The sequence below is a fragment of the Nerophis ophidion genome, linkage group LG17 (assembly GCF_033978795.1).
Source record: "Nerophis ophidion isolate RoL-2023_Sa linkage group LG17, RoL_Noph_v1.0, whole genome shotgun sequence".
Classification (NCBI taxonomy): domain Eukaryota; kingdom Metazoa; phylum Chordata; class Actinopteri; order Syngnathiformes; family Syngnathidae; genus Nerophis; species Nerophis ophidion.
The window spans coordinates 24,352,636-24,366,023 of NC_084627.1; the positions used below are offsets into that span (position 1 = coordinate 24,352,636).

At 39.5% G+C, this 13,388-nt stretch overlaps 2 protein-coding genes across 2 annotated transcripts in view; both read left to right on the plus strand.

The window, feature by feature from the left end:
* The first annotated feature begins 5,553 nt into the window (after positions 1–5,553).
* On the plus strand, positions 5,554–8,431 carry zgc:122979 (uncharacterized protein LOC641576 homolog). Its single transcript, XM_061876635.1, has 4 exons — positions 5,554–5,783; positions 6,342–6,603; positions 6,682–7,229; positions 7,753–8,431. Exons 1-4 carry the CDS (start codon positions 5,676–5,678, stop codon positions 7,984–7,986), a joined length of 1,152 nt encoding a protein of 383 aa, XP_061732619.1. The 5' UTR covers positions 5,554–5,675; the 3' UTR covers positions 7,987–8,431.
* Positions 8,432–12,924: 4,493 nt separating this feature from the next.
* hwa (huluwa) overlaps positions 12,925–13,388 on the plus strand; it is a 9,652-nt gene continuing 9,188 nt past the window's right edge. Inside the window, exon 1 of the mRNA XM_061876636.1 lies at positions 12,925–13,388. This exon is cut by the window's right edge and continues 387 nt beyond it. Coding sequence (XP_061732620.1) covers positions 13,233–13,388 — 156 coding nt within the window. The 5' untranslated portion in view covers positions 12,925–13,232.

Consider the following 13,388-nt stretch of genomic DNA (forward strand, 5'->3'; position numbering starts at 1 on the left):
TGTAAATACAAATATTTGTCTATCTAGAAAGGTTGGTCCTAAAGAGGTAGGCATTTTTCAGAGGTCTCAAAAAGGTAACAAATACAAGAATGTGCGTGTGTGTGTGTGTGTGTTAGTTGGATGAGAAAAGAAGGCCAAACACAGTCAGACTGTTCCCGTGGGCTGTTGAGTCGTGTGTGGAAAGTAAAAGAAGGAAAAAAAAGTGTGATATGTGTGACGTTCCCTGGCTCGCCTCATTCCCGACCAAATTTGTCTTTGGCTTCCTGTAAGAGACGTAGCAGAGAATCCCCAGGAAACTCCAAGCCTGATTGGATGAGAGTCAGGGGACGGTTTGCCATGTATGTACTCTTCTTTCTACTCTCTGCTCTTTCAGACAAATACATTACCCTGATCGTTTTGGGGTTTTTGGGGCGTGTTGTACAAGCAGGTGCTGTGCTCTATTCTTAACATAATAATGGCTTTAAATAGTGATTATTGACCCAAAAAAAGGAGGATTCTTGAAGTCAGGATTTTAACTTGTGTAAGTATTGTGTCTACAGCTGGGGATTTTATCAAGTATCTCATTTGCATTGGCTTGAACGTGTCAGAACACAATGTCACTCAAAACCTTGTTGTGTAATACATCATGTGACCTACCAACCGGGGATTGTTCGATCAAACCATATGTTTGAAGGAAGATGCCTTCATTCTTAATTGTCAATGAAAAACATTTGCTATTATTTAGTATATGGGCATATGAAGTCCATAGTAATATTTCTATAAAATATATGTAAAACGCTTTTGTGCGGTTGATGTGACCCCAGGATGCAGAGGAGGCAGGCAACATGCAAGTAGAAAGCTGTTTTAATTAGGTACCAAAAATGAGGAAACGCCAGCCTACTTACAGCAGTTGATCACGGGTAAACAAAAATGTGTGACAAAAAAAGGTCAAAGCGAGACAAGAGAAGTTCTGGGAAAAACACAAAACCACACAAGACATACATTAAACATGCCAGGACAAACCAGCATTGCAAAGTAGGGCGACGCTGGTAGATCAACACATATATATATATATACATATATATATATATATATATATATATATATATATATGTATATATATATATATATATACATATATATATATATATATATACATATATACATATATATATATATATATACATATATATATATATATATATATATATATATATATATATATATACATATATATATATATATATATATATATATATATATATATATATATATATATATATATATATTATGATTAGGTGGCTTGCCTGTCCCTTATCACTCATCAGGAATGTTGATCTACCAGCGTCGCACTACTTTGCAATGCTGGCTTGTCGTATATATATATATATATATATATATATATATATATATATATATATATATATATATATATATATACAGATATATATACCACAGCTCTGCTTTTAACACGGTCATCCCACAAAAAGTCACTGCTAAACTCCTCACTGTTGGTCTGACACCAGCTCTCTGTGACTGGTTGCTGAAATTCTCACAAACTGGCCCCAGTCAGCCAGAGTCGACAACCAGACATCAGGCACAAAGATTCTAAGCACCGGGACCCCCCAAAGCTGCGTGCTGAGCCCCCTGTTGTACACCCTCTTCACACACGACTGTGTGGCCTCCCAGAACAACACCAGTATCATCAAGTTTGCAGATGATACTACGGTTGCCGGGCTGATCACCGGGGGAGCTGAGTCAGGGTACAGAAGGGAGGTAGCGGAACTGGTGACAGGATAATAATCTCTCCTTGAACACAGACAAGACCGAGGAGATGATTATTGACCCACGGAGAAGGAGTGCACAGTCCACACCTCTGTACATAGGGAAGACAGAGGTGGACAGGGTGAAAACCTTTTAATTCCTCAGGACCCACATCAGCGAGGACCTCACCTGTGCTCATAACACCCAACAAACAATAAAGAAAGCCCAGCACAGTGTCTTCAGCCTCCTACCATCAGGCAGACGATACAGGAGCCTGAACGCCAGGACTACCAGACTGACAAACGGTTTCTACCCACAGGCCATCGGGCTTGTGATTGCTAATTTGTGAATGCTAGCTACCCCCCACCCCTTTTTAGTTTTATCTTTTGAACAAAATAGAGCTACCATGACCACCCCCGAACTGTGAACTATCACTGTAGACACTTCTAACCTTTGATCACCAAAGAAACTTTAAACTGCTGCTGTGACCCAAAGTCACCTCCATATTTATACTGTTGACTGTCAATCAGAATGTGCAATAATGTTATGTTACTCAATGTGCCTTGTATATTACATGTTTTATTTTAGCTAAGCTAAGCTACCATGTGACTTGTTGAAGGGTGGAATAGCAAAGTAAGATTTTCATTGCACGGCAACCTGTTTGTTTAACTGTGCATATGACAAGAAACAATCTTGAATCTTGAAAAGGTGGACCGACATCATATTGAACCCTATGGGTTAGGAATGGGATGGCACTTCAAGTTCATATGTGAGTCAAGGCAGTAGATAGATATATACATATATATATATATATATATATATATATATATATATATATATATATATATATACAATAGATATATACATATATGCGCTGTATCATCTATGATCTATGATGTCTTATGATCTACGATCAAGTTAAAGATTGATGTATCAGACACTGTAGATCGGTGTTTCTTAACCGTAGGGTCGTAAGTGTCACCATAGAGCACCGCCAAAATAATATCTGTTTCTCAGCTGTGGTCCGTATGGGCCGCAGCGTTACTCAGTTGTAATGCACGTTTCTACCACTAGTGGCAGTAATATCAAACATACAGATGAAGTCTGGAACTAAACTCAAAGAGAAGCACAAAAAATATGACTGGAAAAGAGGCTGTATCTACATTTGCACTTTTATTTTATTGACAATTTAGTTATATATCATATTTATTGATATATACAGTCAATTCTGTGTATTCATTTTAACACTAAATAATTTAATCAGTTGACTATGAGTCCGTCAATATGCAGTATATTTGGGTGGTACTTATTTTTCTAATCAGACTGACCAAAGTCTAAGCTTTATGTGTCAAATAAATGATTGTCTTTGTGATTTACACTTGGTTTCATATCATTTGAAAAAGTGTATCCTGGTAAACTGCAAGTAGGTGAGAGTATAATTATTAAAAATGATTTTAAAAAATCTTATAAAAAAAGATTATTAATTCAGTGTTGTTTTAGTGGGTCTGGAGCTACTTTTTAGTGGAAAATTTGGTGTCGATGTCAAACAGTTTAAAAACCCCTGCTGCTATCACTTATCTATTTATATATCTACAAACCTAAAACTAGTGAAGTTGGCACGTTGTGTAAATGGTAAATAAAAACAAAATACAATGATTTGCAAATCCTCTTCAACCTGCCTTCAATTGAATAGACTGCAAAGACAACATAACGTTTGAACTGGAAAACTTTATTTTTTTGCAAATATTAGTTCATTTGGAATTTGATGCCCGCAACATGTTTTTAAAAAAAGCTGGCACAAATGGCAAAAAAGACTGAGAAAGTTGAGGAATGCTCATAAAACACTTATGTCGAACATCCCACAGGCGAACTGGCCAATTGGGAACAGGTGGGTGCCATGATTGGGTATAAAAGCAGCTTCCATGAAATGCTCAGTCATTCACAAACAAGGATGAGTCGAGGGTCACCACTTTGTCAACAAATGCATGAGCAAATTGTTTAACAGTTTAAGAACAACATTTCTGAATGAGGTATTGCAAGGAATTTAGCGATTTGACCATCTACAGTCCGTAATATCATCAAAAGGTTCAGAGGATCTGGAGAAATAACTGCACGTACGCGATGATATTGTGGACTTTCGATCTCTCAGGCAGTACTGAATCAAAAAGCGACATCAGTGTGTAAAGGATATCACCACATGGGCTCAGGAACACTTCAGAAAACCACTGTCCGTAACTACAGTTTGTCGCTACATCTGTAGGTGCAAGTTAAAACTCTACTATGCAAAGCGAAAGCCATTTATCAACAACACCCAGAAACACCGCCAGCTTTTCTGTGCCCCAGCTCATTTAAGATAGACTGATGCAAAGTGGAAAAGTGTTCTGTGGTCTGACAAGACCACATTTCAAATTGTTCTAGGACGCCGTGTCCTCCGGCACAAAAAGGAAAAGAACCATTCGAACTGTTCTAGGCGCAAAGTTTAAAAGCCAGCATCTGTGATGGAATGGGGGTGTATTAGTGGGTAACTTACAAATCTGTGAAGGCACCACTAATGCTGAAAAGTACATACAGGTTTTGGAGCAACATATGTTGCCATCCAAGCAACGTTATCATGGACGCCCCTGCTTATTTCAGCAAGACAATGTCAAACCAGGTGTACAACAGTGTGGCTTCTTATTGAAATAATGCGGGTACTAGATTGGCCTGCCTGTAGTCCAGACCTGTCTCCCATTGAAAATGTGTGGAACATTTTGAGGCATAAAATACCACAACTTAAGCTGTACATCAAGCAATAATGGGAAAGAATTACACTTGAAAAGCTTCAAAAATTGTTCTCCTCAGTCTTTAGACGTTAACAGAGTGTTGTTAAAAGGAAAGGCCATGTAACACTGTGGTAAAAATGCCCCTGTGCCAACTTTTTTGCAATCTGTTGAAGTTAAAGTACCAATGATGGTCACACACACACACTCAGTGTGGCAAAATTATTCTCTGCATTTGACCCATCACCCTTGTTCAGTCCCTGGGAGTTGAGGAAAGCAGTGAGCAGCAGCGGTGGCCGCGCCCGTGAATCATTTTTGGTGAGTCAACCCCCAATTCCAACCCTTGATGCTGAGTGCCAAGCAAGGAGGTAATGGGTCCCATTTTTATAGTCTTTGGTATGACTCGGCCGGGGTTTGAACTCACAACCTGCCCATCTCAGGGTGGACACTCTAACCACTAGTCCACTGAGTAGGTGCTGCCATTAAATTGTAATGATTATTTGGAAAAAAAAAAAAAAAAAGCTTCTCTGTGTGGACATAAATATATTGTCTTTGTAGTCTGTTCAATTGAATATAAGTTGAAAAGGATGTACAAATCATTGTATTCTGTTTTTATCTTTGTATTGTTTTTTTAATCTATCTATCTATCTATCTATCTATCTATCTATCTATCTATCCATCTATCTATCGAAACATCTATCTGTCTATCTATCTGTAGGGTTTTTTAAGGACATCCTGTTCAATCCATAGTGTTCTTTGAGGACAAGCTGAATGTCTGGAGTATGTCTGGCTGCTCATGTTTGTTCTGTCTGGACCAAAATTGGACTCGATGTTCTGAGTCGTGACTGGCCGGTGCTGATGCTGCCGCGAGATCTGCCTCCCGGAGCTCCGGATACAAGGCTCCACAAGGCGAGAGAGGGCTGCCACTTCCGCAGGGGAGCCGGCCAATCACGTCTCTCCCCGCGGCATCCCTCCTCGTGCGTTGCGCGTCGTAGGAAGTGGGCGGGCTCTGGGAAACGCTACGTGGGCGGCCCGGCGGTATAGTAAAAAGGGAGAGCTGCGGAGGCACCATCCAGTCAGACGGAGAGCCAGCAAGCAGCAAGGACGGGATCTTACTTTCAGAACCAGGCTCCAGTGGACAGCGACACTGCAACAGCAACACCCGGCATCATCATGGTTCTCATCTGGACACAGTTTGGAGTCAAGCACAAAAATGTCAACGTCAAGTGCAAAGTTCGCGTCATGCACAGGGGAGACAGCTCCGGGTCGTCCTCATCCGCGGTAGGTTTCATGTATTTAACTGCTTCTTTACACGGTCATTTACGGTACTCTGTTGGAAGGACCTTTAATGATTAAATAAAACATGTATATTTTTTAATTACTGCATTCATGAATTATTATAAAATAATTACTGTATACACCTGTGAATTAAAAATAATTACAGGTATGAATGAAAAATATTATTACCTGCATAGATTAGTAGTAAAAAAAATTAAACATTAGAAAATTGATTACAATTTTGCCTTTTTTAATGATGTGTCATTATGGCTCAAAGTTAGTGGTTATTGTACTTAATAATGGGATTTTATCACTATAGTCACAACCAAATGTGGTTTGCCTTTACAATGAGAAGAATACTCAATTTTTTCACTGATTGAAATGCAAGACTAGTATTCATCCAATATCTGCAGAGACTCTTACCCACACTGCACTGCAAAGCATCAGCCTTTAAAATTCAGTGTGTGCAGAGGAAGGCGCACTCATGTCATGTTTGCACAACCTGTACAGCACAACCAAGCTAAAAATCTAACGCAAAGCTCCTCCCCTTCCACCTTGCAGGAAGGCACCAAGTCCGAGCCAGACACCCCGTGCCTCTCCATCAAGCCCAACGCGGGGAAGGACTTCTACAAAGTCTTGGGTGTGTCGCAGGATTCCAACGAGGATGAGATCAAAAAGGCCTACAGGAAGATGGCCCTCAAGTTCCACCCGGATAAGAACAGCGAGGCCGACGCAGAAGATCGCTTCAAGGAGATCGCCGAGGCCTACGAGATTCTCACCGACCCCAAGAAGAGAAACATCTACGACCAGTATGGAGAGGAAGGTGAGGATTGGAAAACTGATGCACTATTTTAACTGTGGAATATTTCCGTCAAAAGTAAACTGATCTGATTTCTTTCAGGTCTGAGGGGCGGCATGTCTGTGGCGGGGCAAGGCAAAGCTTTCCGCAACCACTTCTCCACCGATCCCCACGCCACCTTCTCATCCTTCTTCCACGGCTCCGACCACTTCGACATCTTCTTCGGCCAAGACAACGAGGCGGAAGACGACCTCTTCAACCCCTTCAGGCGCTTCCCATTCAGCCACGTGGGCGCCAACCACGACGGCGGCCTGCGGCGGGGCCGGCGGCGCCTGCAGGGCGAGGAGGTGGTGCACGAGCTGCCCGTGACCCTGGAGGAGGTCATGCACGGCTGCACCAAGCACGTGAAGGTCACCCGCAGCCGCCTCAACGCCGATGGGCAAAGCGTGCGCTCCGAGGAGAAGGTGCTGAACGTGGTGGTGAAAAAAGGATGGAAGGCGGGCACCAGGATCACCTTCCCCAGGGAGGGCGACGAAACGCCCAACAACACCCCGGCTGACGTCACCTTCGTGCTCAGGGACACGGAGCACTCGCAGTACAAAAGAGACGGCGCCCACATCGTGTTCACGGCCAGCATCACCCTCAAAGAGGTGAGTTTTGACTGAGACTAATGACTTAAGAGTCCAGCTAGACAATGAGGCTTAAAATGTGTCACAAAACCGCTTCTTTATGTAAGCCTTCTCTGTAATCCCAGAGAAAATCAATTACTGTAAAAATACCAGGCGGAAATATGAGCACTGGCCAAAAGAGCCTGCTAGTTACCTCATCCGCCCCCACGCCGGGTGAGCTAAAAATAGCCTCTGCCTACTGTGATGCTGCATGCAGACTCCTCAATGGCAGGCGAGCGGAGGAGGAGGAGGCGCCCACGCACAGATTAGTCGTTTTGAAAAAAAACAAAACTCTTTCCTGTCTTCAGTCATTGAGCCGCTCGACGCCCACACGTGGCTCTCAAAAAATGGAGCAGCCATTATCAAATCTTTAGCAGCGGGCATGTTGCGTAACCACCTTTTTCAAAGACTTGACACATTTACGGCTTACGCAACTTTCATGAGGGTCCTCGGAAGGATTATGAGTTATGAAACCTGTTCCTAAATCTACGTCTTCCTTTCCCAGGCTCTCTGCGGCTGCACCGTCAACGTCCCCACGCTGGACAACCGCATGATGCCCCTACCGTGCAGCGACGTCATCAAGCCGGGGGCCGTGCGGCGCCTCAGGGGCGAGGGCCTGCCCGTGGCCAAGTGTCCGTCCAAGCGCGGCGACCTTGTGGTGGAGTTCCAGGTGCTCTTCCCCGACAGGATCCCGCCGCAGTCGCGCGAGATCATCAAGCACAGCTTGGGTCAGTGCTAGCCTAAATCGGACGCCGTTCTCGCCTGAGGTTCTACATACTGTAGGACCGCGACCGGCCCCCACTTGGGTTGGGACGATGAAAAGGTGCAGATGTGCACGAATACACAATGCCTGACAGATGCGGTGTTCGGTATCTGACGGATGTCTTAATTGCTGCTGTCACTGCAGTACGTTATTCAAGTCTGTATAGACTTACACGGGTGGTAGAAACTTGACTATATATTCTTATATGGTGCTCAAATGACTGCCTTTTTACATTACTAGCTGCGTGTACTTTGTGTACAAAAAAGCAAAAATATTGTCTCTAAGAGAGATTCATGTGTCAATTGTTCTATTGAATGGTTTACATTGTAAATACTCTGCATATATGTATTATTATTATTGCTATTATTAATATCATCTGATACTCAATTGGTAGAATGGAATAAAGAAAGCTCCAACCTGACTTTTTTGTCTTAATCGCTGATTATTTTTCCATGGTGCATCGATTACACAACTACAAAAATGAAAACTTGTGATTCAAATTCCTGGTTGAATGTTCCTTTAACAAGTTTTCCATCAACAAACATGTGGCCTCTCTTCTTGGAATTAATGAGAGAGTTCAACATTGTTTGGTGTCCTGGCACAGACTTGGCTTTTAAGCATATACTAGTGATGAGTAAATGACTCCTCAGTGAGTATATGACACACTCACTAGCTGTATTGACACTGCGTACTAATAAAAAAGACACTTAGCAAATAGTTTTACATGCATATATACATATACGTATATTCTATTCTACTCATATATATATATATATATATATATATATATACATATATATATACATACATACATACATACATACAAACATACATATATATACATACATATATATGCATACATATATACACATGTATACATACAAATATACATACCTACATATATATATACATGTATACATACATATATATATACATATATATACAGATATTTATATATATATACATGCATGTGTAAACATATACATGTATATGTAAATATACATATTTCCTCAGTTCCCAAATGTTTATTGAGTGTTGTTAAAAGAAAAGGTGATGTAACACAGTGGTGAACATGCACTTTCCCTACTACTTTGGCACGTGTTTCAGCCATGAAATTCTAAGGTAATTATTATTTGCAAAAAAGAATAAAGTTTATGAGTTTGAACATCAAATATCTTGTCTTTGTAAGGCATTCAATTGGATATGGGTTGAAGAGGATTTGCAAATCATTGTATTCCGTTTATATTTACATCTAAAATAATTTCCCAACTCATATGGAAACAAGGTTTGTATATACATATATACACATATATATGCATATATACATATATATACACATGTATATACATATTTACATATATATATACATACAAGGGACGGTGTGGCGCAGTTGGGAGAGTGGCCGTGCGCAACCCGAGGGTCCCTGGTTCAATCCTCACCTAGTACCAAACTCATCACGTCCGTTGTGTCCTGAGCAAGACACTTCACCATTGCTCCTGATGGGTGCTGATTAGCGCCTTGCATGGCAGCTCCCTCCATCACTGTGTGAATGTGTGTGTGAATGGGTGAATGTGTAAGTAGTGTCAAAGCGCTTTGAGTACCTTGAAGGTAGAAAAGCGCTATACAAGTACAACCCATTTACCATTACATACATACATATGTATATATATACATACATACATTCATATATACATACATATATATATATATATATATATATATATATATATATATATATATATATATATATATATATATATACATATACATATACATATACATACATACATATATATACATACATACATACATATATATACAAACATATATATACATATATACATACACATTTATAAACAAGGATGGGGTGAGGGTCACCACTTTGTAAGTAAATTGTCGAACAGTTTTAGAACAACATTTCTCAACGAGCAATTGCAAGGAATTTATGGATTTTACCATCTACGGTCCATAATATCATCAAAAAGTTCAGAGAATCTGGAGAAATCACTGCACCTAAGCGATGATATAACGGACTTTTGATCCCTCAGGCGGTACTGCACCAAAACCGACATCAGTGTGTAAAGGATATCACCACATGGGCTCAGGAACATTTCATAAAACCACTGTCAGTAACTACAGTTGGTCGCTTCATCTGTAAGTGCAAGTTAAAACTCTACTATGTAAAGCCAAACTCATTTATCAAAAATATCCTGAAACGCTGCCGGCTTCGCTGGGCCTGAGCTCAACTAAGATGGACTGATGCAAAGTGGAAAGGTATTCTGTGGTCTGACGAGTCCACATTTATATTTATATTATATTTGGAAACAGAGGACGTGGTGTCCTTCGGAACAAAGAGGAAAATAACCATTCGGATGGTTAGAGGCGCAAAGTTCAAAATCAGCATCTGTGATGGTATGGAGGTGTATTAGTGCCCAAGGCATGGGTAACTTACACATCTGTGAAGGCACCATTAATGCTGAAAGGTACATACAGGTTTTGGAGCAACATATGTTGCCATCCAAGGAACGTTATCATGGATGCCCCTGCTTATTTCAGCAAGACAAGTGTTACAACAGCGTGGCTTTGTGAAAAAAGAGTGCGGGTACTTTCCTGGCCCGCCTGCAGTCCAGACCTGTCTCGCATCGAAAATGTGTGGCGCTATATTAAGCGTAAAATACGACAGCGGAGACCTCGGACTGTTGAACGATTGACGCTCTACATAAAACCAGAATGGGAAAAAATTCCACTTTCAAAGTTTCAACAATTAGTTTCCTCAGTTCCCAAACATTTATTGAGTGTTGTTAAAAGAAAAGATGATGTAACACAGTGGTGAACATGTCCTTTCCAAACTACTTTGGAACGTGTTGCAGCCATGAAATTCAAAGTTAATTACTATTTGCAAAAAAAAAATTAAGTTTATGATTTTGAACTTTAACCATCTTGTCTTTGTAGTGCATTCAATTGAATATGAATTGATAAGGATTTGCAAATCATTGTATTCTGTTTATAATTACATCCAACACAATTTCCCAACTCATATGGAACCGGGGTTTATATATATATCTGTATATATATATATATATATATATATATATATATATATATATATATATATATATATATATATATATTGTATATACATACATATATATAAATATACGTATATATATATACACATATATATGTATATATATGTATATATATATATATATATACATATATATACATATACATATATATACATGTATATATATATACATATATATATATATATATATATACATATATATACATATACATATATATATATATATACATATATATATATATATACATACATATATATATATATATATATATATATATATATATATATATATATATATATATATATATATATATATATATATATATATATATATATTAGGGGTGGGCAAATTAATGCGTTAATTATGAGTTAACTCATCAATCTATTAATGCCGACAATTATTTTATCGCACATTTGCGTATGTTGTTTACATGCTTTTATTTTGTTAACGCCTTTTCTTAACATGATGGCGTCGCCCGGCGTCGAGGGGCTCTTGGTAAAGATGAAACATTTGGAAAAAATACCGGACAATTCTGCAAATTTCATGGCTGGCTTACAGCGTGGTCACTCCGGGATCACTTACGACCGCCAGACAATTCTGGATGTGGATAGATCGGGCCATTTTGGACTGAATGACGCGTGCTTGCTAGACCGGCTAGCTAGCATGGGAATACCTTGCCGGCTACATCCAGCGGCCTGCGAAGCAGCGGAGTATATGTGTTGTCTGTCTATTTATGAATAATGCAGACGTGGAGTGTTGTCTGAGTTCTTAACGTTTGCTTTCAGAGCGTGCATATCACAACATACAAGATGCCGTCATGGCGACACAACCTATACCGGCCTACCGCGCATGCTCGTCACTCCTGTTGCATGCTGGGCAGGGTAGCTCTTTTATTACCTGGCTCATAACATCACAATATAGTACCATGTATATGCGTTCAGTTTATCAGACTACCAAGCAAACAATTGGAAAATTCCCATCATATCAATTCCTAGATATGGCCATAATTATTTTAAGTGCACTACGCAGAATAAACACAACATTATTAATATTGGTACTACGGATAATTTGATCAAAAATTCCCTAAAACAGCCCACTACCTATAATATAGGTTTTTTAAACATAAGATCCCTGATAAAAAAAAATGTTTCTGCTGTTACCTCAGAAATTGCCTGTTTGGATTTGTTATGATTGTGGTTCAGAGATCTATATGTACATTATATTGATTTTCCATAACAAACAGGATAACTTATGGAAAGTTACCTGGCAGTGGTAGTAATAAGCTTAAATGTTTGTATTTACATTTTTTGAGTTGATTTTCATAAAATATGCTATTTAACTGCTACTGTTTAACAAGGACTGATTTAAATTGTGTTTGCACAATAAATGTTTTGGCGCTTTTGTTCATGTAGGGGAATATTCCAATAAAGGTGCACTAAACACTAATTTTGAATTCATTATTGGGCTTTGCGTATACAATGCAGTTAATCGTGATTAATCAAAGAAATAGTGTGATTAACTTTCATTAAAATTTTTAATCGTTGCCCAGCCCTAATATATATATATATATATATATATATATATATATATATATATATATATATATATATATATATATATATATATATATATATATAATGAACTTATTTACATACAGTTCAAAAAATATTTTCATTTTGTGTCCTGTTTAAGACGAATGTTTTGACGGTGGAATGGAATAAAAAGTTGGATTTTAAAAAAAATTGATTAATTTTGGTGTAGAAAACCAAGACAATATTCATCAATTTTGATTGCAATGTAGTTTTTTGCACACTGGTCAACTATCTCCCCCTGGTGGTGGGGAGTCGCCATAGCACACCGCAGCCCCGTCAACATAATTACGCTCAGCTGTTGCTCTGTAAACTTCCCCTCGCTGCCTTTTACACATGTCTCGGTCCGTGTTACAAAACACGAACCCACGCAGCATTTGACAACAAAGATGCTGAAAGACGACCGTCTTCCCGTTTGAAAAGCCGCAAACCGGCGCTTATACCCAAAATGGCCCACGTTGATTGACACGTCAAACCACGTGTGTTGCAGACACGCTGCGTGGATGTCTAATATAGTCAGCTTTTCATTGTCCCGTGGAATGAAATGTCACGCCAGAGCACCTCCCCCAACCTGAGTGAAGGGTACCCAGTGACAAACCTCACCCTGGTGGTCCTCCTGCTCATCCCGGCTGTGGTCCTCCTGCTGCTCCTCAACTGCGTCTTCCTGGGCTACAAGCTCTTCCTGCTGTCCAAGGGGGGC

Excerpts from the sequence above, each read along its gene's own strand:
- zgc:122979 (XM_061876635.1), top strand. The coding sequence starts at position 5,676 with ATGGTTCTCATCTGGACACAGTTTGGAGTCAAGCACAAAAATGTCAAC. Across the intron at positions 5,784-6,341 it reads CCGGGTCGTCCTCATCCGCG|GAAGGCACCAAGTCCGAGCC; the intron begins GTAGGTTTCATG and ends TCCACCTTGCAG. Across the intron at positions 6,604-6,681 it reads CGACCAGTATGGAGAGGAAG|GTCTGAGGGGCGGCATGTCT; the intron begins GTGAGGATTGGA and ends GATTTCTTTCAG.